The sequence below is a fragment of the Microsporum canis genome, genomic scaffold (genome assembly GCF_000151145.1).
Source record: "Microsporum canis CBS 113480 supercont1.9 genomic scaffold, whole genome shotgun sequence".
In the NCBI taxonomy this organism is placed as follows: Eukaryota; Fungi; Ascomycota; class Eurotiomycetes; order Onygenales; family Arthrodermataceae; genus Microsporum; species Microsporum canis.
The window spans coordinates 508,147-530,893 of record NW_003299161.1 but is presented as its reverse complement, the minus strand read 5'-3'; the positions used below and the strand labels follow the sequence as shown (position 1 = coordinate 530,893).

The 22,747-nt window shown below is 49.4% G+C and overlaps 10 protein-coding genes across 10 annotated transcripts; 7 read left to right on the top strand and 3 right to left on the bottom strand.

Annotated features, from left to right (window-relative positions):
- Positions 1-154: 154 nt before the first annotated feature.
- Positions 155-610, top strand: MCYG_08665 (conserved hypothetical protein; the record flags this gene model as incomplete). The annotated part of the gene is made up of 1 exon (XM_002842788.1): positions 155-610. The coding sequence occupies one exon, from the start codon at positions 155-157 to the stop codon at positions 608-610; it is 456 nt and encodes a 151-aa protein (XP_002842834.1).
- Positions 611-1,203: 593 nt separating this feature from the next.
- MCYG_08664 (conserved hypothetical protein) lies at positions 1,204-2,412 on the top strand (the record flags this gene model as incomplete). The annotated part of the gene is made up of 3 exons (XM_002842787.1): positions 1,204-1,652; positions 1,762-2,246; positions 2,369-2,412. 3 exons carry the CDS (start codon positions 1,204-1,206, stop codon positions 2,410-2,412), a joined length of 978 nt encoding a protein of 325 aa, XP_002842833.1.
- A 515-nt stretch (positions 2,413-2,927) lies between these two features.
- On the top strand, positions 2,928-4,013 carry MCYG_08663 (conserved hypothetical protein; the record flags this gene model as incomplete). The annotated part of the gene is made up of 1 exon (XM_002842786.1): positions 2,928-4,013. One exon carries the CDS (start codon positions 2,928-2,930, stop codon positions 4,011-4,013), a length of 1,086 nt encoding a protein of 361 aa, XP_002842832.1.
- Positions 4,014-4,222: 209 nt separating this feature from the next.
- Positions 4,223-6,242, bottom strand: MCYG_08662 (conserved hypothetical protein; the record flags this gene model as incomplete). The annotated part of the gene is made up of 2 exons (XM_002842785.1): positions 4,223-6,049; positions 6,129-6,242. 2 exons carry the CDS (start codon positions 6,240-6,242, stop codon positions 4,223-4,225), a joined length of 1,941 nt encoding a protein of 646 aa, XP_002842831.1.
- Positions 6,243-7,335: 1,093 nt separating this feature from the next.
- Positions 7,336-7,906, bottom strand: MCYG_08661 (uncharacterized protein; the record flags this gene model as incomplete). The annotated part of the gene is made up of 2 exons (XM_002842784.1): positions 7,336-7,672; positions 7,884-7,906. The coding sequence occupies 2 exons, from the start codon at positions 7,904-7,906 to the stop codon at positions 7,336-7,338; spliced, it is 360 nt and encodes a 119-aa protein (XP_002842830.1).
- A 261-nt stretch (positions 7,907-8,167) lies between these two features.
- MCYG_08660 (linoleate diol synthase) lies at positions 8,168-12,365 on the top strand (the record flags this gene model as incomplete). Its single annotated transcript, XM_002842783.1, has 13 exons — positions 8,168-8,542; positions 8,605-8,702; positions 8,778-9,019; positions 9,096-9,300; positions 9,357-9,497; positions 9,552-9,642; positions 9,707-10,046; positions 10,139-10,482; positions 10,550-11,082; positions 11,151-11,562; positions 11,632-11,871; positions 11,968-12,268; positions 12,316-12,365. 13 exons carry the CDS (start codon positions 8,168-8,170, stop codon positions 12,363-12,365), a joined length of 3,372 nt encoding a protein of 1,123 aa, XP_002842829.1.
- Positions 12,366-13,743: 1,378 nt separating this feature from the next.
- MCYG_08659 (dynactin subunit 5) lies at positions 13,744-14,413 on the top strand (the record flags this gene model as incomplete). The annotated part of the gene is made up of 2 exons (XM_002842782.1): positions 13,744-13,782; positions 13,838-14,413. The coding sequence occupies 2 exons, from the start codon at positions 13,744-13,746 to the stop codon at positions 14,411-14,413; spliced, it is 615 nt and encodes a 204-aa protein (XP_002842828.1).
- Positions 14,414-16,053: 1,640 nt separating this feature from the next.
- MCYG_08658 (CreD) lies at positions 16,054-18,127 on the top strand (the record flags this gene model as incomplete). The annotated part of the gene is made up of 5 exons (XM_002842781.1): positions 16,054-16,115; positions 16,178-16,321; positions 16,422-16,749; positions 16,798-17,256; positions 17,297-18,127. The coding sequence occupies 5 exons, from the start codon at positions 16,054-16,056 to the stop codon at positions 18,125-18,127; spliced, it is 1,824 nt and encodes a 607-aa protein (XP_002842827.1).
- Positions 18,128-18,974: 847 nt separating this feature from the next.
- MCYG_08657 (PH domain-containing protein) lies at positions 18,975-20,813 on the top strand (the record flags this gene model as incomplete). Its single annotated transcript, XM_002842780.1, has 4 exons — positions 18,975-19,097; positions 19,196-19,321; positions 19,382-19,442; positions 19,555-20,813. 4 exons carry the CDS (start codon positions 18,975-18,977, stop codon positions 20,811-20,813), a joined length of 1,569 nt encoding a protein of 522 aa, XP_002842826.1.
- A 296-nt stretch (positions 20,814-21,109) lies between these two features.
- MCYG_08656 (conserved hypothetical protein) lies at positions 21,110-22,384 on the bottom strand (the record flags this gene model as incomplete). Its single annotated transcript, XM_002842779.1, has 2 exons — positions 21,110-21,839; positions 21,957-22,384. 2 exons carry the CDS (start codon positions 22,382-22,384, stop codon positions 21,110-21,112), a joined length of 1,158 nt encoding a protein of 385 aa, XP_002842825.1.
- Positions 22,385-22,747: the final 363 nt, after the last annotated feature.

Here is a 22,747-nt window from a genome sequence, read left to right as displayed (position 1 = left end):
GCCCGTCTCAATTGACACCCAGCTAACAATCATACTCCCCAGCGCATTCTGCAAGTTTGGACTAGACAGAGGCAACTCCTACGCCTACAGCGAGACTGCCAACAATCCGCCGTCAATTCAACCCGCACATATATGCCTATCCCCTAATATCGCGATGGCAGACTTCCAATTTACCAGTGTAACGGACACGCTCTATACCTTGTACTCCAATTTCACCAACAACATATCCACTTCGGTCTCTAACCTCACCGTCCAGGACTATATCCGTCTCGTCTGGATCATAGGTGGCTATTATTTTCTCCGACCCTACCTTGATAAAGGATTCAGAAAACTGTTGGACTCCGGCACGGCGAAGAGGGAAGCCGAAGAAGCCGCTGCTGCCGAAACTGCCGGTAGGGCTAAAATGTCCGCAAATGCTTTGAGGCAAGGCGACACAGCGGGGGATAGCGATGATGAAGAGGAGGATGAGGGAGAATCCACAGGTGTGTCAAACTGGGGCAAAAGCGCAAGGAGAAAACAGCGGAATTTTATGAAGTACCTCGAGCAGGAAGCCGAGAGAAAGAGAGCGGAAGACGACGATAAGGATATCGCAGATTTACTCGAAGATTAACACAGGCACTTGGCCTGCCTGTCCTATAACACTGTTTTCTTCAGAGCTCCCTCTCTCCGTGTGCGTGTGTGCTCTATTTGCATCTGCCGAAGTATGCTATTTTCCTTCGGTGGTCCAATTGCATCTGCTGAGAACAACACCGGCCTCGTCTCCGTCCTAAGGAGTCACGTCTGATTATAACGCACGACCAGGACGTCACATATCGCCATTCCGCCCTTCCCCAGCGCCAGAGAGACCCGTCTCTTAATCTTTACACCTTTTCCTACACACTTCGCGATTTTGATATCACGTGCTGATTTTCCACGTGATATGACATCACCCCTATTTTTCTTCATCTACGGATTGTTCTTTCTTCGCCGTTGAGCCCGCTGGAGGCGAATTTTGCCGTCTTCGACCGATGGAGAAAAAACAGACAGACAGACAGACAGACAATAGAAAATGGAAGCCGTTTAGCCCCTTTTTACTCATCTCGTCCTCAAATTATTACTTCTTCATCGTCCGGCCTTGAGCTAGATAGTTACAGGCCCCCTGGCCTTTTCTATTCGATCTATAACCTATATTGTTTTAGATATAGCCCCCCGTGGACACTAGCCATGGCCGCTAGCCAGGTAATCCGTCTGGTGAACTTCGGCCTCAGGCTACTTCAGCTCCTCTCTTCGGTCATCATCCTCGGTGTCTTTAGTTATTTCCTCGCCGTTCTTGGAGACCACGACCATCATGCTCAGGATTGGTTAAAAGCAGTGACCGGAATCTCTGGTGTAGCAGCATTCTATGCCCTTCTTGCATCATTCCTCACCCTCTCTCTAGGAGGGTTTTCATTCTTCTCTAGAATAACTATGGTGTTCGATCTGTGCTTTGCCATTGGATTCTTAGCAATCTGCCTCATGACCCGCCACGGTGTCCAGCCTTGCGCAGGACGAGTAGATACGCCAATCGGCAGTGGCAATGCGCAAGATCCGGCCGTGGGCTATGGTGAAGGTGGATTTGGTACAGGTCGCGGGAAAAATTTCACTTACATGCTATCCCTAGGCTCCGCCTGCAGGCTAGAGAAAGCTGCCTTTACCATATCTGTCATCGGAATGTTCGTCTCTCCCATATTCTGTTCTATCCGTTCAACTCAGTATCCCTGACTAACTGTGTCACCATATCAGCTCTCTCTTCCTGGTGTCTATTCCTGCTCAGAGGGCATATACGAAGCATCACCAGAGTTCAGATACCTTTTCAAACGCCCCTCCTCACAAAGGTACCTCGACTGGCATTCGCAGTCGTTTCTGGCCAAATCGAAAATACCAAGAACCAACTACAGATCCAGCTAGGATCGAATACTGTGAAGGGGATTCATCTTCTGGTGTTATTCCATTAGAGGAAAAGCCCAAGGTGGAGCGGCCTCAATTTACCAACATGCTCCAACGCTTCAAGAATAATAGCAGTGCCAATGATGATCCAGAAAGCATAGGCTTGCAGCCGAATGCTCAAGGAAGCAGTAACGCTCCGCCGGGATTCAACCCAAGTTACGAATATGGGAAAATTGCATATGCTGTGACTAGTCCTAACGGTCCAATATCGCCTACCTCTCCAGATAACACGAACCCATGGGTTAGATCTGAATATGCGGAGTATAATTATGGCCAGAGCGGTATATACACCGGTGGATATGCCCATGGATATGGCAATATATCCTATAAATAAAGACTCACAATAAGTCGGCCTTCCCTTTTCCCATATATATTAATGCCCGGCTTGTATTTTTAGCTATAGGCAAATTAAACCCACGCTCCAAGGCTCGGGGTTCTCAAGTGTGATCTATAAGTCGGTGCTGGGCTACGGCCACTGGTTGTTTATGGATCATACCCTGGTATTGTTCAATTACATATTTTATATTGAACTATGCCAAAGAGAAACACAGACAAACATTGATACTTAACAAAAAGGCCAAAAGCTACTGTGGAAAATGCGTCTTTTGCACTTCACTCTTCTTGTGAAGAAGGTTCCTGGATGTAGCTAGCTTGCCTGGTAACTTCCACCATACCATCATTCTTAACGTGACTGTATTGGCCCAGGGGGCTCTATTCAATACTACAGAAGTTGACGGATATAAAATGCTAGGAGGATTAAAAACCCTTTCTCAGGCCCCAGCTGCAATAACCTTTTCTTCTTTTCTTCTCTAACTTACTACAGCCACTAAATACAACTCGATCTCTGATCTACACTGCTTTTTTTTTTCAAGAATATCTTGATAGTGGTGATGATGAAACTCATCATCACTCTGCATCTCCTTCTTGCCCATGCTTGTCATAGTTCCTATGGCCATATGCAGATGGCAAACCCATTCCCAATCAGAAGCCCCCTGAACAAGGAGAACACAAATAAGGATTATTCATATACTTCACCTCTACGCTCAGATGGCTCAGACTACCCTTGTAAAGGGTACCACAAAGACCCCTTCAAGCCCATAGCGCAATACAAGGCAGGAGGGGAGTATTCTATCGAAATAGTCGGAGGCGCATCCCACGGCGGTGGATCGTGCCAGATATCCCTCTCCTACGACGCCGGACAGACCTTCAAGGCAATAAAATCGTTCATCGGGAGTTGTCCGTTGACGAAACGGTACAAGTTCACTATCCCAAGCAACGCACCCAGCGGGAATGCTCTCCTCGCCTGGACATGGTTCAACCGTTTGGGGAATCGCGAGATGTACATGAACTGTGCACACATCACGATATCTGGGTTGAGCGGTAGCTCGGCTGGCAACAGCAAGATGGCCCTATCGGGGCAAGCAACTGCACTCCAGGGGCTTCCAAACATATTCCTGGCCAACATCAACCAGCCGTCTCAGTGCAAGACGGACCAGAGCAAGGATGTCGTCTTTCCTTTCCCTGGGCATGCTGTTGAATACGGATCTGGAACAAAGGGCGCTGCAGAAAAGGGGTATGTATGCTCCGGCAAATTTGAAGCACCAGAACCTGCACCACCTTCGCTACCACCGACCCAACCACCAGCTCTGCCATCCTCTAAAACAACATCAACACCATCATCGACGTCTACAGCAACCTGCGTATGCCCTCCGGCTGTGGTCAGCAGCACACAGGACCCACCAAAGCTGCCCCTTTCGACATCAACCGCTACTGGAAAGGGCACGAAAGTCTGTCGTCGTCCAACTGCCTCGAAACCCTCGGCTCCGCCTCTTTATCCAACCTCATTATCGGCAGAGCCCAGCAATAGCACATCCTGTATTCCTGGGGACATCAAATGCGAGTCAGATAGCTCATTCCTCCTCTGTTCTGGCCCCGTCTTGGGATATATTAAAATAGAGCCGATGGCAGGCAAGTTTCGGTGCTTAAACGATTCAATTCAAGTCACTAAATCGGCCGCCAGCTCTACTTCGACACTACCTTATGACTAGCAGACTGGTTCCTCATTCATCAAATAAGGTAGTACTTTGAGAATTAGGAGCGTTACGGATATAGTTGAATACGTAAATTTATTCTATTTTCCTTCATTTGCAATAAAATTTAACTCATAATTAAAAACACTTAATAGCTAGTTACTTATATACGACGCAAGAAATAAAATAATTGATATACAAATCCTCCCCCCTTTCTCGCCCCTTGGCTAGTGTTTATGTCCCTTCTTGCCTTGACATTTCTTTCTAGTTTGTTCTGATTTATCTCCTTTAGGCACTCTACGACGGATATAAGTCTCCCTGATCGGGCAGCCTTCATGTTTATACACATCCCAGTCTCCAGTGTGATGGTCCTTGGGCAACCGTTTGACTCCGCGGCCACCACCGCCCAAAATCAAGTTACCAGGTCTGTAGTCGTCCCTGGCTTGGAGTCGACGTATGGCACTCACATGTATCTGGGCATCATCAGGAATATCACGGACCTCACCTCGGGGTAGCGGCCAGCGTATCGGTTTCCAGGAGCCGTCGGATTGGAGGTCCATACGCCTGAACGGGAGGTACTCCATCAGCGACCAAAGTGTTACTGAGAGCCTGGGAACTCCCATGTTATACGACAGGCAGTCGTGTATCTGGCCCTGGGTACTGGAAAGGTGAAGAGCAGCATGGAAGGATTCGGATGCGGTCACTTTCCTATTGGAATTTCGAATCTCTTCGACATCCAATTCTTTCTCAAGCAACCCTGCCTCTAGAACACATTTCCGCTGGAGATCCTGGTTCTCATCAAACTGGAAGGATGAGCGTTGCACTGGAGTAACGTCACCGGAGTACGACTCATCGCACTCGAACTGTTTCAGCGCGCGAGGACTGAACTGCAGGCCTGCTTCCTGTGCCTCGTGGACCATCCAAACCAGTGGTGCATGACTGAGCTGCCAGAGCTCGCCGTCGACAAGATCCCACCCTCCACCAATATCTGCATGTCCACCGGGGAACCAGACCTCCTGGATATCCTGTGTCTCGTCGCCATCTTCAAGGCCAGGCACCGGCATTGATACTTTGGAGTGGCAACTCTCCACGATAGAGATATTATCGTTGGCCTGCGAGTTTCCTGGAACGGATAGGCTAGGCATTCCACTAAAATTAGCAGAGGGAGACGGCCTATATCTCCCGCCAACCTGTCCTCTGGGGGTTTTATCGGAGTCCTTGCTATTGGTATTTCCACTTGTCACTCCGTTATTTTCGGTGCCGTTGGCCTTCTTCTCGTCCCCTTCAGGGCTATTGATAACAACATTGGGGACATTATCCTTACGTTTGCCCGGAATCAGCTTGCGGAAGATCCACTTACTGAAGCTCGACTTGGAGCCATGGTGGGTTAGATGATGGATATGGTGATGATCGTGCTTTGATTGATAGCTCCTCATCTGCGAAATCAAGTCTTGTCGAAATTTCGCTCGTCTCTCGTCGATACCGACGGCATGCCTAATGACCCTGGCCGAAGTCTTTGCTGTGTATGGGAACTTGCTCCTCTGCATCCAGGCCGACTCAAATCTCGGAACGCTGTTGACAGTGTCGAAGATGCCAATAAACCGTATAGGGTTTACAGGTCGGCTGAAAGTTTCACGAAACGCCTTCATATAATTATACATCTTCAGCTTCTCACCGTGGTATTCATCACCACGGCCATCCCTCTGCTGCCATTTCGCATAATTTTTCCAGGCAAAGCGCACCAGCTCCTCATTTCCGGTTGCCAGGAGGCCAACATAGTCAATCATCTCTGCGAGAAACCGTGCAATGTATGCGCCTCTACTGAATCCGAAGAAATAAATGTTATCCCCCGGTGCATAGTAGCGCATCAGAAAGCGATAACCGGCTATCACATGGTCCGCAAATGAGGAACCAACGGCCGAATCCTTTGCCTTGAGCATGGCAGACTTTACCCTAGAGTAAAACCCAGTGTCAGAGAAAGTTGCAGAGGATACATAGGTGCCTATCCCTGGCTGGTAGTAGTGGAACTGATCCCCTTGGCTACTATCCAGCATCTGGAGAAGATGATGTTAGTTCCTGTCATTTTGCCTGACATGGTTTGGTGGTGAATTCCGTGGTTGGCATCACACTGACTCGAAAGATTTTGAGGACATTAGAGTCCGCCTCTGTCCCAGAAAATTTGTTTCCGGTGCCATCGAAGCATAGGACCAAGGTCTTTGGTCGTGATAGGGGCCCGACAGTCGCCATAGCAAAAGCAAAAAAAAAAAAATAAAAACCCCCAAGATCTGTCTGCTCGGTATGTCGACGTTAGGTGCTTAGGCCGGACTTCTCAGGCACCGATGACAGAGCATCGAAGAAGAGCAATATAATATATATTCGCACTGACGTCAAAACAGATCGGCCAGCCCTTCGGAGAATGAACGGGCAATGGCAGCGGATGACGAATTGGCAAACCATCGTTAGCTATAATATTATCATTCACGCCTTTTGGGGTCAGGAAAAGGGAGACGGGGAAAAAAAGGAAGCAATAGGGTTTGCGCATCATCACATACATAGTATAACCTAAGCTCTGTGCTCAATAGCTACTATATAGTTGGCCAGCACTTTGTTTCACGGGAAACATGGTGTACAGTGTGTATGGAGCTGGAGAAGCCCCCGCTCGTTCTTGGTCAATCTCTGACCTTGCAGACGGTCACATGGAAAGAGACTGGAGAGCTGGCTCTTCCCGAGAACAAATGAGCATCTCGATTGCATGACAATCGCCCCCGTATTGCAGGTCAACTTGGGGATTGGTCTGCCTCTTTGGTGCAAGTCCTCGGCTCTCTTGATGTGATAAACTCCATGTTCCAAAGGGAGCCACTTGGATGCATAAACTAGTTGAACACCAGCCAGCCTCAATACGGGGATCCCTGTCGTAAATGGGAACTTTGGAGAGATTGGACGACAATAATTCGCTGGTTGACCGGGTTTCCAGTTGGCATCGCAATCAAAATTTGGGAATGTTGAAGCGAAGCTCTCAGCTTTGGCTCTGTGCGAGAAAACAACCCTCCTACCGCTGGTTGGTACGGATTCAAAGTGCACAGTGGATGTACTCCATACAAGCTGCACGGAGAGTTCCACAGCAGAGTGGGCGCAAAGGATGCACATTCGATTAGGTTAGTGAGCTATTCATCCCAGGCTGGCCTTTTCAATTTGTCAAGCCCTTGATATCATCATCCCTGCTGCCAAAGTCACTCCAAAAAAAAAAAAAGAAGACCCTTGTCTGAGCTGACAATTCAGCCTTAACCGATGTCATGGACAAATGAGTAAACTTCGCGACTAGGGAGCGGTCCAGGGTGCTCTATGTATATATACTGGAGAATATACGGAGTAATATGGACAGGTCAGGATCAAGCTTCCAGTTGATCAAGCCTGAGCTCCTCTTTTCCGGGGAGGCTGTCGAAGAACTGTCCTGTGGGCCAAATATGCAGCCTTTCACGCAGGCGGTTGACACTATCGGATTATGACGAGTTACCAGTCTGGCAAGACTAAATGTCTGATCTTGTGCCGCATCCATGTCATCCAATTTTTGGGATGCCTGGGCAAGGGCAGCAAATGAACGGCTGGGAGCATCCTGTGCTTCTGCATAAACGAAACAAAACTCAATGAGCCTTTTCCGCTCCACCCGGCCGCCATGGCTGCCATTGGGCGGTTAGTTCTGGGGCTGCTATTCAATTCGATGGATCTGAAGACTTGAACCTGTGTCGTGCGAGATGGAATTATCCAGTCAGCTCCCATGGATTACTCGAAACGAAGGCTGAATGAATACGAAGGATATAAAGCTACTTATGCATGCTCCCCTCCAGCATGCAGCCGTGAGTGGGCCAGCCATATTTTTGAGCAACCTACATATCCTCCTCCACAGCCGTCATTCACAAGCCTCAGCTCAAGACCTGTTCCCCCTGTCCTTTCTCTTGTATTCTGATACCCGATCATCCTGCGCCGGCGAAGCCCCGTCACAGCAAAATAAAACGAGCATCCCCCAGGAGAAATTCCACCTTGTGATAACTCTTAAACCCTTTGCCCTCCCTTGGATAGCAAAGGCAGTCTTGCTCTGAAGGGTTGCACTCAACCTCCGGGCATCCTCTTTGCTGGATCTATACTACCGAGAAATCCTTTTGTGAACCGCCAAAATGGCCGGGGAGGCTACGAACGGTGTCAATGGGGTCACAAATGGCACCCATGGAGCTACAAACGGAATGACAAATGGAACAAAACCGAAGACGAGCTCGCCTCCCAGCCAAAGCACTGCTCCTCAAGCTAAGAGAGGTGATGTTGAGGGTACATTCGCCAAGTACGCTCAATTGATCCATGCCTCCAGGCGCCCTCTACCAACTCAGTCCGGAGACGGATCGTACCTCAGAGATGAGATCAAGTATACAAGCACATTTTCGGATTTGAGGACCATGGGTTTCAAGGGTATTTCCACCTTGCTAGCAGTGAGGAAGCAGAAGAAAAGCGGAAAACTAGACGACGACCGAAAGTACACCATGGAGCGTGTCATCAGCGTATGCAATTTCATATAATCGTGCCGATTGAGGAAGATGCTTACACCTGTTTCGCCATTTAGCTTGTTGCTGGCCTTCCACCGCAATCAAAGATGCGCAAAGACCTGACAAACACCTTCGTCAAGGGGCTTTGGGATTCCATCCCTCACCCGCCGCCAACGTATGATTGACCCTCGAATCAACCAGCCTAGAGTCCTCATAATCTGTGGGGCCATTGCTGACTTTCCCATTCTAGATACTTTGGCGATGAGTATAGATATCGATCTGCAGATGGATCTTACAACAACCCAATGATACCACAACTCGGCGCAGCACGCACCCCTTATGCTCGTTCTATAATCCCGGAGTCAATTCAACTGGGATCCCTTCCCGACCCTGGACTCATCTTCGATAGCATCTTTGCGCGTGAAAAGTTCAAGCCTCATCCTAACGGAGTTTCAAGCATCTTCTTCAACTGGGCATCTTTGATCATTCACGGTGAGCATACGAACTTATCCTTTATCTGAAAGGAAAGGTTATCATGGCGAGGCTAACACTGAACAATATGCCTAAGATCTCTTCCAAACCGATTACAAAGACCCTAACATCTCGGAGACCTCATCATACCTTGACCTATCTATCTTGTACGGAGACAACCAAGAGGATCAGAATAAGGTGCGAACCTTCAAAGATGGGAAACTGAAGCCTGATTGCTACTCTGAATCGCGCCTCCTTGCCTTCCCCCCTGCCTGCAGTGTCATCCTTATCATGTTGAACAGGTACATATCCCCTCTCCTACAGGTCCGTGTATGCTTTCTGACACAGTATACTACAGATTTCACAACTATGTAGTTGAGCAGCTTGCCGCTATCAATGAAGGCGGCCGATTTGCGAAACCCAGGAGTGGACTTAGCCCGGAAGCCACTGAGAAAGCCTGGGCTAAATACGATAACGACCTGTTCCAGACTGGACGATTGTAAGCTCACATCCAAACCGTCATACTACTAGGCATATCTAACTCTAAGACCAGGGTCACTTGTGGCCTATACATTAACATCACCCTCTATGACTACGTCCGTACCATTATCAACCTAACCAGAAGCAACACTACATGGTGTCTGGTTCGTATACCAACTGCGCTTTCCCTTGATATGGCTGGGAAGTCGAACTAACACTCTTTTCTAGGATCCACGAGTAGCCATGCGTGAGGGTGCAACTCCAGAGTCAGCTGCTAGTGGAATTGGCAACCAGGTGTCCATGGAATTTAACCTTGCATACCGTTGGCATTCGTGTATCGGTGCTGCTGACGAAGAATTTACAAACAAAACTTATCAGCAGATGTTCGGGAAACGTGGAGAGGACCTCTCCCTCCCAGAGCTCGTCGGGGGACTCGGAAAATGGCAGGCAGGCATACCTGACGACCCTGCCGAGAGAACCTTTGCCGGCCTCCAGCGAAAGCCTGATGGTACCTTTGATGATGGTGAGCTCATGAATATCATGACTGAAGCAATCGAAGAAGTTGCTGGTAAGTTTCACTCTAATTTCTCTAGCAATAGCTGCATTCTTTCTGATTTTACTCTTTTATTTATTTATTTTTTGCTTACTGATTTATGATAGGATCATTCGGCCCTAAGAATGTTCCAAAGGCTCTTCGGGGTGTTGAAATTCTGGGTATGCACACAGCCCGTAAATGGGGGTGCGCTTCTCTCAACGAATTCCGTAGATTCTTTGGATTGAAAGAATATCAGACATTCGAAGAAATCAACTCTGATCCCGAGATCTCTGGAGCTCTACGTAACCTCTACGAGCACCCTGATCATGTTGAGCTGTACCCCGGTATCGTTGCCGAAGAGCCAAAGGTTCCCATGGTTCCTGGCGCCGGTATTTGCCCAACCTATACCATTTCTCGTGCCATCCTGTCCGATGCTGTTGTATTGGTGAGAGGAGATCGTTTTTACACAGTAAGACATCCACCCCGCTACTGTAGACCCTACTTGGAAGATGGTCAGGCTAAATATCATATAACAGGTTGATTATCATGCGAAGAACTTGACCAACTGGGGCTACGCTGAGACTCACTATGACCTCAGTGTTAACCAAGGTTGCATGTTTTACAAATTGATGCTTAGGGCATTTCCTAACCATGTCAAGGGTGATTCCATCTATGCCCATTATCCGATGACCATTCCAAGCGAAAACAAGAAGATCTTCACGGACCTGGGTCGACACGATGACTACTCCTGGGACCGACCATCCTTCACCCCTCCTCGTGTCAACATTACCTCCTACATTGGAGCCAAAACGATCTTGGAAAACTCCAAAGACTTCCGCGTCACCTGGGGCGAAGCAACCGGCTTCCTGTTCGGCAAGGGGGGATTGGATTTCATGCTTTCTGGAGACAGTTCATTCCACACTCAGCAGCGCAAAACCATGGGCAAGGCGCTTTATCATAGCGAATGGAAGAAGGATATCAAGCAGTTTTACGAGGATATCACCCTAAGGCTCCTTAAAGAGAAGTCTTGTAAGATTGCAGGCATCAACCAAGTGGATATCACCAGAGAGTAAGTTTGGATATTATATCTATTTCACCCATTTTGTGTTACCCGGCGGAACTAACAGGAAGACACAGTGTTGGCAACCTTGCACACGTACACTTCGCTTCCAACATCTTCGGCCTGCCATTGAAAACAAAGGAGAACCCCAAGGGTATCTACACTGAACACGAAATGTTCATGATCATGTGTTTGATCTTTACCACTATCTTCTTTGATCTAGACCCAGCCAAATCATTCCCATTGAGACAGGCAGCCAGAACTGTCGCCCAGCAACTTGGCCAGATCATGGAGGCTCGTATCAAATCTGTCAAGTCACCGAGTATCTCTGGATTATTCAACCGCCTAGGCGAGAACAAAACCGCTCTGTCTGACTATGGTATCCACATGATTCGACGTCTCCTTGACTCTGGCCTCAGTGTTGAACAAGTTACCTGGTCTCAGGTTATGCCAACTGCCGGAGCTATGATTCCCAACCAAGCACAAGTGGTAAATAGCAATCAATCTGAATCGGCCTTGGGTGTCAATGTGGTTGATAGTTTACTAACATGCTTCTAGTTCACCCAAATTATCGACTATTACCTTTCTGAGGAAGGTAAGGTCCATCTGCCTGATATCAAACGCTGGGCCAAGGAGAGAACAAATGAGGCCGACGAGAAGCTGCTCCACTACTGCATGGAGGGTATTCGATTAAACGGTACTTTTGGCTCCTACCGCGAGTCAACGGCCGCTCTCAATATTGATGACGATGGTCGTGATGTTTCTGTCAAGCCTGGTGACAAGGTCTTTGTCAGCTTTGTAAGTCTTTCAGTCTGGCCTTTTCTAATATATATATATATATATATATATATATATATATGTATGTATGCAGCGCATCTAACGAGAGACACGCAGGTCGGTGCTGCCCGCGATCCGAATATCTTCCCATCGCCGCACGAAGTTCGCCTCGACCGACCTTTGGATTCCTACATCCATTATGGTGAAGGTCCCCACGCCTGCTTAGGAAAGGATGCAAACATGCTCGCCCTCACCTCCATGTTGCGTGTTGTTGGCAGCCTAGACAACCTCCGACGAGCTCCAGGTCCCCAAGGTGAACTGAAAAAGATCCCCCGCCCTGGTGGTTTCTACATCTACATGCGTGAGGACCAAAGCGGCTACTTCGTCTTCCCTATGAGTAAGTTTTCCCTTTTTCTATGTCTATGTAATGCTTGAAACAATAGCTAACTCCACCTTTTTCTACAGCCTTCAAAGTCCACTACGATGGAGAACTGCCAGTTCCAGCAACCCGTTAGTAGTGAACGGTGAATGTTAAAGGGAAGTTAATTTGTTCTCGAGTGGAGGTGCGCTGTTTGGATATTGAGGATGGTTTCTTTTGTGTCATGTACTTGATACCCGCTGTATCGTTTTCTCACTATCTCGTACTAGTAATATATTAATTCAACTCTGCTTCTTGATTCTGAATCATTCTCGCCTAGGAACCTAATATTCACTTCACTCCTTGCCTTTCGCTACAGGAGAAGGATCAATTAACAAGAAGTTCTCGTTAATATGTATATCGTTATCCCGTGTTCCGGTCTAGCTACGTTTCATGACTAAACAGGTTATATTGCCGGGCTCAGATTTGTCAGGGGAGTATAACCGAACTCTGGAACTTCAATCTAGAGCTGGCTGGCCGTGGAATCAGAAATGCGACATTTTTATCATATGGTCTGACTGTCCCCAGGCCTGACCACACCACCCCGCGTTCAGGATAGACAATGCATAATAGCCAAGGCTATATAGATGTGTAGAGACTGGGGCCCTGTCAGATCACAAGTGATATACTTTCTACCAAGTCATAATATATATCCAAGAACTGGCCTGGGCGTTGTTGATATAGATGTACATCGTTTGTCAACCTATCGAAACGTTAATATAATCTTCTAGGAGAGCAAATGTTTGCACATAGAGATAAAGAATAACATGCTATGTGATGATTCCTGGCATTTATACTGCATTATACGTACATTTGCTTTGTATGATCATTTGAGATCAGCCGTAGATGGCAGCAAGGTGTACGCAATGGCCATCAATGCCAGGTCACAGCAAGCTTCTAAAGCACATATGTACGAGCACCAGGGATATCACTGGCCATTTGGAAAGGGAGGGATACACACTCCGTCCTTTGCAACCGACCTGATTTGAATGCAGAAGCTAGGATGGCCAGTCCGAGTTCAGGGGTTCGTGTACATACTGTAATGCATACTCACGATCCCAGGATCAGGATGGCCTGCAGCGTCCGAGTGTTGGTCCACATCTTCGTAGACGAAAATCACTGCAGGGACCTGAGCTCACTAGCAAACCCATTCTCAGGTTAAATTAATACTTTTATTCCGTTTTCTTCTTTGCTTTGCTTTTTTCCTTCGTTTCTTTTTTTTTTTTTTTTTCTCTTTTTTCAATTTATATTCACGTGACGACAGTCAGTCTTAGTCAGCAGAAGCTTTTGTTATTTTTGAAGTTGAAGACGAAGAAGAAAGAAACGAAAGATACATATTATGAAACCTTCAAACATCCAAGATATCTAGTTTGAGGCCAGTTGAGGATAGCAATTACAGGTTATCGAAGTGTCGGAAGTAGGATTCTGGCTGAGGATACTTGGGCGTCTAAGAGTGCAGAGAGAGATATCTAACAATGGCTCCCAAAGCCATCAAAGGGGAATATATTGAGACGGTGAGTGTTTACCACGCAGCATTTGCCTGGACAAGCGTTAAGAGAGACCCTGTAGGATACGGGGAACAAAGTGTCTCGTCGGAATCAGGTCCACGGAACCCAACATATCATTCTGGGCGGGAAGACGGTCATCCAGGCGGACGTCTGTATACGCGGTGACCTGTACCGCCAGCAATCTTCAGCAGCGGCAGCAGCAGCTACAGGAGGGTCAGCTGGGTCGAAAGCCGCCCCCAACACTCCTTCAATAGCGGTAACTATCGGTCGGTACACCTATCTGTCCCGGTCATGTCTTCTGCGGCCTCCGTCCCGACTCCACCGCGGCGTCCATTCATACTATCCGCTCAAGATGGGTGACCATGTGTTCGTTGGGGAGAATTCGGTCGTCGAAGCAGCAACGGTGGGGAACCACGTCCATATTGGACGAGATGTCGTTGTGGGATCGATGGCCATCTTGAAGGACTATGTGGTGGTGCTGGACGGAGCGGTTGTTCCCGCGGGCATGGTCGTACCCAGCTGGTCTGTCGTCGGCGGTGCGCCGGCCAGAGTAGTTGGTGAGGTCGGTGAAGGTTATGGCGTCGAAGGGGCGGAGGGTGGAATGGCGAGAGAGAGATACAGACTCGTTGGGAGGTGACGTGACGCGGTAACAGTCATTCCATCTCCAGTCCCCATCGCCAGGAAGATCCTTTCGTTGTTTCTATGTAGATACCCTTGACCGTTTATTTTCTTCACCAATTATTTACAACTAACTGCCTTTCTCTTAGAACCCGCGGGTGGAGATAAAATCCCCGTCCGCCCAGCACAGCATCCACGCCAGAAGATGCATGGCTAAGACGTTGAGCCAGGGATGTACGGGCATTCCGTCGCGGCGCATTTCTCTCCGTAACCGTATCAGGAACGTATATACCTTAGAGAACAGAGGATCTAGAATACGGTCCAGGCGCTAAACAGAGTAATATAGAGCATTGAAATACGCCGTCTTGCGCTTATTGTCCCATCATGATGCAAAAATATCATGTTATCTCTTAGAATTGATGCACACGAGTGACATAAAAGCTATCAGCAGCGGTGAGTATAAAATAGCCCGAGGCTCCGAACTCTTTGCCGAGGTCGTTTAACTGCTTACCCCGTAGAGAATACATATCTTCACGATGCTGAACGTGATATGGGATACTATGATAGTGAAAAGGGGCTCAAAGGGCTTGCTTGGTCCTGCTCGTTTCGCCTTGTTTCCTCTCAACCAACGCCGGAGATGCAAGGACGAGGTGGAGCTACTGACGGCTAAACCGGCAGGACGATAACTCTCTCGCATAGTTGATATAACTTGTGAGTATTTGCTTAACGACGGCCTGCGCGAGCATCATCTCCATAGCTAATACAGGCTGTGGACTACATAGTATGTAGCATCCCAGTTGATCCAGTTATCCCCACTGGGATTCCCTTCTCGCCCATGGCTAGGCTTTACGTAACTGTGACTCTCGCCCCCAATACTGGCCATACGGAGTACATGTATCTCAGCCTGTCATTGGATGTCTCTTGAGGTCCTCTGTCGATAGAGAAGAGAGAAGATATCAAATGCTTCACTATCACCTTACCGTCAGATAACTAAGATAATCTCTTTGTATCTCTCACGGCCGGTTCCGATATTTTACCAGGCCCAACCAGTTCATGTGAATCCATTGCCTTTCATAGGCTCAAAGGCCGAGAGAAAAGTTTGTCTCTGCTTTTTCTTCTTCCTTTTCTTTTTCCCGCAAGAGAAAATTTCCCAAGTGGATGCGGACCCCCAGTAAGTTAAACCCATGCCAGCAATGCCAGTAATATGCCCAGCAGCGAGGATGAAGCCAGCAACGGGAGAGATCCATGACGAGGGACTCTTGTCGGATGATTTACTACCTAGTGAAGGTTTTTTCCTCTCCGGCTTTTGATGATGTCGAGCAAGGGTTCCATACTTATTATATCCATCCAGTCAGAGTCATATCCTCCGTATATACTCCGTAAGTATAGATTTAAATATAAGTACATTCAAGGGGCATCCAGAGCTGCCCCTGTCTGTCATGTGCTTTCTCCTCTTTCGCCATTCAAATCATATTTTATCGTTGAATTCTCTTTGTCTTCGCTTCTTGCTCTCTTTCTCTCGAGGTTCATCTTCGTATAACTCTGCTACGGTCACCTTTCTGCCGATGCGACTGGTATCTGGCGGACATATAGCCTGTCTGTCTGCTCGATATTCACCTCTATAGCTGAATTGCTCTTATATATCTCTTGTCCGTGATCATGGCACCCAGTTTCTTTGGTGGGCCAGGAAGTTCCAGCCATGCGAAATACTTTGATATCAGGTCCGCCGCACTATGTATGCATTATCCCATGCATTGAAATTACAGCTAACGGCAATGTCCAGACTGGACGAACCATACGTCGTGTTCCGTGGCAATGAAGAGGAATCGGCGAGTGCGCATCTCAAGGGCACTCTGGTGCTGTGTCTCTCAGAGCCATTGACCATCAAACACCTCAGGCTACACTTGACCGGCATGTCGAGGATCAGGTAAGACTTTTGCATCTCGTATATGCGTATAAACCATCGTTTCTTTTTCCTCTTTCCTTTTTTTTTACTTCCACTCTTTGTGATACTCTCACTGACGCAGTGCTTGCAGCTGGCCGTTCCTGATTGGCGCCGTACCCGGAGGGAAGAAGCACGGCAAGGAACGAACGTTCTTCGAGAAGACGTGGAAGTTCAGAGATGCCGGCAAGGGCAAGACTGAAATCATGCCCGCAGACAATTACGAATTCCCCTTTGACATTGTCCTGCCTGGGTCGCTGCCAGAGAGTATCGAAGGACTGCCGGACACCTGGATCGTCTATCGCTTCAAGGCTGAGATTGGACGAAAATACACCAAGGACATTCAGATCAGGAAGCCTTTAAGGATTATCCGGACTCTGGGACCCAGTGCTTTGGAACTATCACATGTTATGGTATGTCTATCTTTACGAGGGTACAATGATGAAATGCTGACTGTATAGTCGGTTGAAAATATCTGGCCGAACAAGCTGGAATACTCCATTTCTACACCCAGCAAGGCCGTCGTCTTTGGGACATCTGCCCGGGTCAACTTTCGTCTCGTTCCCCTTCTCAAGGGCCTCAAGATCGGGACGATCACCACCCAATTTATCGAGAGCTACGACGTCATGAGCTGCCGCGATGACTCGCAACTGCAGCCAACGTCTCACAAATCTATCAGGGTAGTCGCGGCAGACCACTTCCGTCTCGGCCCTGAAGAGGAGCGCCAGTTCCTCGAAGAGGAGGGAGAGGGCTATGTGTTTTCGCGGGTTCTGGAGCTGCCTAAGAAGCTCTGCAAATGTATCCAGGATACCGATACCAAGGGCATCAAGATCCGGCATAAGCTGAAATTCAAGATTCAGCTGCACAACCCAGACGGACATACATCTGAGGTATTCAGCGTGGCACCCCCTGTTCCGCCTGTCTCGTAATAATCTCGGTTGCTAACATGAAACTTATTAGTTACGAGCGACTCTGCCGGTGTTCATTTTCCTTTCACCGAACCTACCATTAGACGACAATAACAACCTCGTCGACCAGTCACCGACTTCGCCGCAGGTCGCTGAGTTCTGCATGGCCCAGCAGGCACCGCCCCTGTATGGAGATCACCAGTTTGACATGCTATACAGTGAACTTGACCCTCACGGCTACCGCACCCCTGGGATGTACAGTGGAGTCGCAACGCCATTGTACGGCTCGATCAGTCGGAATCTGTCAGCCGAGAACTTGTCTTCCCTCGCCACCCTGGGGGCTGGGGGAGACGTATCGGCCAGCATACTACACAACCGCCTGGTGAACCTACACATCGACCGCTCGTCACTCCGCTCTCCAGGGACACCGCCACCTGAACTCTCCCATCATGACCCTCATGACAACCGACGCTCCATAACATTCCCTGTAACATCCTTTACCGCCGCCACTACAACACCAGAAATGTCTCGACGAACTTCCGAGGAAGAACACCTTCCTTTAGAAACAATGACTCCGCACTACCTTCGACCAAACGACATCGAAGATCTCTCCCGCGTGCCTAGCTACTCGACTGCTGTCCGGTCCTGTGCCATGTCTGCGGCCAACAACGGTCTTCCCAATTATGAAGCGGCCACCGCAGGTGACATATCGCCGCCTCGGGAACGGACCCCTTCACCTCCTAGGCACTCGACCAGTGCATTCAACCGCCTGTCCGCTACCTTCGTAGACGCTCTCCCCCAGTTTTCCATCCATAGACACAGCATCGGCCACGACCACGACTCCGAGCGTCGGGTACGCATTCTCCAAGCACGATCGACATAGCCGTACACTCTCCCTTTTTCAATTCATTTGGCTTTTTATAACTTTTTCTCTTTTTTTTCTCCTTTTCTTATATTTCTAATTCACGACTTGGACGACTCTGGTGGGATGCATAACTGGGTGTTTTGTTTTGTTTCTTTTCTCGGCCTCATTTCAGGTATTGGGAAGCACACTCCCCCAGGCATCTTCTGGACCACATTTTAGCCCTTCTCTTCTCTTCTGTATGCCGTCTGCCTGGAATACTCCCGCTCGTACATAGCTCTACCGCATATTTCCAACAATAATATAGCTTAGTCAGCTATGACGTCACTTTAAGGTGAACGCACGAGCCAGCACTTAAAATTTGGTTCCTCTTTGGGATATTTTCAGCCTCTTCTTATTTATCTTTCTGAACGTTTATAAGGCGAGAGATAGTAACTTGCCGGTGTTATCTCTACCATACATGCGCTGTGAGACGAGATGTTCTCGAGCTGCAGGGCTGTAGGGCTCATTGGCCCGCCTCTCAATATCTTGATTTTGGAACTTTCTTTTTTAGCGGCCAAAGTGGGGAGGGGAAAGGGAGTTGTGCATCGTCTTGGATACATATAAAAACTGCCCCCTCCTCTCCTTTTCTCATTCCAAAGCCATCTTTCACTTCTCCTGTCGACCGAGCATTGCTTTCATCTTTATCTTACCCTGACGATTCGCTTGGCTGACCGACACGGGTGTCAGGGATAGGCACTGAACGAAGTCTTCAATTGAGTGCTGTCTGTCTCTGCAAGCCCCTGAATACCAGTAGTGGTAGTTCAACGGCGTGAACTTCACCGTCGTCATCAGGGCCCAGTTCTACCGGTCAATTGATCTAGGCAAGATGGCCTTCAAATCAGTACTACCCCGTCGGTCCAACACCGTGACCACCTCGAATACAACGAGAACGTCGACCTCTGCGTCGATGGGCGAAGGCGATGCCATTCCCGATTCGGATTACAAGGATGTAAGTGTTGGACCTACACTCTTCGTATTCTTTAAATGCCTGTTTAAGCATGCAATGGTTCCATATATCGGTATTATGCTGACGGCTATGCTATTCAGACGACGAATCTCCTGGTCGAACGCCTCCATGCGTGGAAACATGTATGCGGAAACCTGGAAGACTACATGACCACGACAATGAAAGTGCAAAAGTCCCATGCAAAGGAGCTCGAGAAGGTCTTCAAGGTATGCTCATATTCTTTGTAGTATATCGGATAGGCTTACTTGGACTAACGTGATGGATAGACTGTTTCCGAACCTATCAAGGAGGAGCACCATTTCGACCAAGGTGCCACCGGTGTCTCTGGTCTGTATGAAGCTCTACGGAGAAACACACAGGTACATCATACATTCTACCTCTTAAAAAGCCAGGAGAAGGAGCTAAATTTTGACCTAGGGGCTGGCCGAAGCCCATGCAGACGCTGAGAAGCGCTTGAAGCAATCCGTCGTCCCCATCCTAGAACAGCTACACGCCGAGATCAAGACTAAGGCGAAGGAACTCGGCGGAGGAGCTATGAAACACGGAAAGGAAGTCACCAAATCTCGCGCGGCTACCCAGAAACACATCGAGCTCCTCGGTCAGTATGCGGCAACCTTTGAGACGTCCAAGTCCAGGCTAGACGCCGCCCACGATCCATACATTCTCTCCCGTGGTGTCACTTATCGTCTAGGACGGCAGGTCGCAGACGAAAACTTACATTTCCAGGAGATTCTGACCATCCAGAACTCCATACCGACTTTTGAGGCTCATATCATCGAGACGATCCAGCGGGCTATGAACGAGTTCTTCCAATGCATGACTGCTCAAACGGACCACCACCGGAACATGTATTCTAACATCGTCACCCACTCCCAGCAGATCCCGATCGACTTTGAATGGAACAATTTCTTCAAGCGCAACGACGCTACCTTGCTGGACCCCAGCGCACCGCTACGAGATCTGGCAACTATCAGGTACGCCAACCAAGATCACCACGCCACCAAGCCGTTGGTCGAGGGCATCCTGGACCGCAAGTCCCGTGCGGTCCTTAAGGGCTACACTGGAGGATACTTTGCCATCACTCCTGCTGGCTATTTGCACGGCTTCAAGGAGAATGATGACACCCGTCACGAGCCAGTCCCGGATATCTCACTCTATCTCCCCGAGTGCACGATCGGCGGGTTCAACGATCTCAAGTTTAGCGTGAAGGGCAAAGACTTGTCTGGTGGCAAGGTTGGAAACGCATTCCACATGACTAGCGAATTCAACTTCAAGGCTCGTACCAAGAACGACTTCGAACAGTGGCAGGCTGTACTCTCCAATCCCGGTTCATGGAGTGGAGCAGGCTCTGTCGTAGCTTCGCCTAGCGGCTCCCAGGTCGCCTCTCCAGTGTCTCCCATCTCTCCTGCGGCGACTATGCCTAACGTGGGAGAGGCCAGCGGCCAAGCGGGTATAACTGAAAAAGCTGCCGTGCCACCTGAGCAGCCTGCCACGACAGAGACCACACAAGGTGATGCTCCGGCGGTGGCTGAGAAACCTGCCGTTGAGGCTGCTCCTCCAGCACCCACTAATGCTGAAGGAGCCCCTGCCACTGAGCCTATGCCGACAACGACGACTGGTGCAGTCACCGAGGGCACTGTGACGAAACCAGCAGTACAGGAAGAAGGGACTGTTTCTGTCCCCACAGCGGAGAAGTAGGAGAGCATACCTTGCATCTGTGCTTGAATAGCTGTCATGCAGACGGCTTACTTTTCTTCTTTTTTTGTTTTTGGACCCTAGCGATGGTATAGTCAATAACTTTCGACTTGAAAGTCATCTAATCCATGTTTATTAATATATGAAAGGGATATATATATATATATATATGTACACCCACGACACGGTGGGAGATTAACATTAGATTTCCACTAACTTCCGGCCAGGGCCCTAGAAGATAAAAGTACACATAAAAAACAAACGAGGGCAAAATGCTGCGAGAATGCTATGATAATAGTTCAAAAATCCTCCGGACTCTCTAGATCCGCTAGTTTGTTGCCCAAGAACTTGCCCAAAGCGGCGGATTTTGATTCGAGGGCTAGTAGTATGTGTGGGCTGGAGGAGAGATTGAGCCCCGCCAGCCGGTCAAGGTCGTGACGACGATCTATGGCCCACTGCGCACGTAGAGCCTGATGTATGGCGTCTTCATCCTGCCGTATCTCGGCCTGTTCAATCTGTTCGTCTGAGGGGGGAGTGGGGGAGGTACCGGCTAGGCTGGAGAGAGAGGCGGGATTCGGTGCCGACGAGGCTAGTTTGGCAGATACGTGTTCGGCCATGGGGTTCTCGAGGTGGGTGGTAGAGAAGGACGACTCTCCAGGGCCCTTGACGGTCCGCTCCGAATCACTGGCGGCCGAGCCTGCGATCGCTCTCGCTCGACCGGAGGGGGTGCCTACGCCAGAGGAGGTGGCATTCCCCGTTTGGCTGCTGTGAGGCACCGTCCGGGCAGGCTCTTCGATGTGTGTGGGCCCTACCACCGCGAGGAGGACCTTGTCTGCTATCTTGGTGACGACTGCAACCATATCCTGCAGCTCGAACATGATAGAACCCACATTGCCTAGCGGGATGGAGGGCGCGCTGGAGAAGGCGGAGGGGTGAATGGAGGAGCTGACGCCGGTCAGATTGCCATTGGGCGCCTTTACAGCATATGACTTGTATGCAGCACCGTACGTCGCGCACAGGTTCCGTATCCTGCGCTGTGGAAGGGGTGAAGCGTGCGCAAAAACAGCCCCGTTCGAAGCAAATATACTATCCCAATCAGAACATAAACGACTAAAGAGAGAGGGAGGGAGACAAAAGAAGACGTACAAGATGGAGGTTATCTCGGGGGGGGAGAGGTTGTCAGTGAGCAGGTCGCTGAGAGCCGTCGTGTCGAGCATCTTGATCTCTGGCAGCGCTGGCGCCATGGTGTCGTCGTCTCCTGGAGGCGCCAGGCAGCAGCTGTCGGTGTCAGAGTCAGTCTCGTCGGCCGCAGTGGCATCCGGGTTGCTGGCCAGGTCCGGCGGCGGGTTGTAGACGCAGTCTTCGGGGAAGAAGAAGCAGTTGTCGATGTAGTCCTCGTCGTCGTCGTACTCGATCGGTTCGTCGCTCAACTCGAGCAAGTTCTGGGCGTACTTCACGTGACTTCTTGCCCAGACGGGGATGAAGTCGGCGGGCGTGTGGAGAGTCGACGGTGAGGCAGCGCAGGGAGAGGGCGAGATGCTCCGTCCTGTTGTCTGGAGGGTGAATTCAGCCATAGGTAGCAGCAGCAGCAGCAGCGACGAGCTGGACAGTTATACAGGTGTGATGGCGCCGTAGACCCCATCAGTAGCAAGGTAGAGAAGGGACCGCGAGAGGAGAAGCCAGCAGCAGTAGTGACAGAGACGACAGTCAGCAAGGCGATAACTAGGCAAAGGGGGCCAGCTCGTGTTGTTCGAGACAGGACGGAGGCGCTATATAAGCACCTCTCGCTCTCTCACGGCCCCAGTCCATCGTTTCTCTCGAAGCCTTGTCTGTATATCCGCATCGACCGCGCCAGCGGCGGCCCATCGAGAAAAGGGAAGGCAGACACGTGTAGGGCAGACTGTTCCTTGTGGCGGCAGGTCATACATGATATGTAT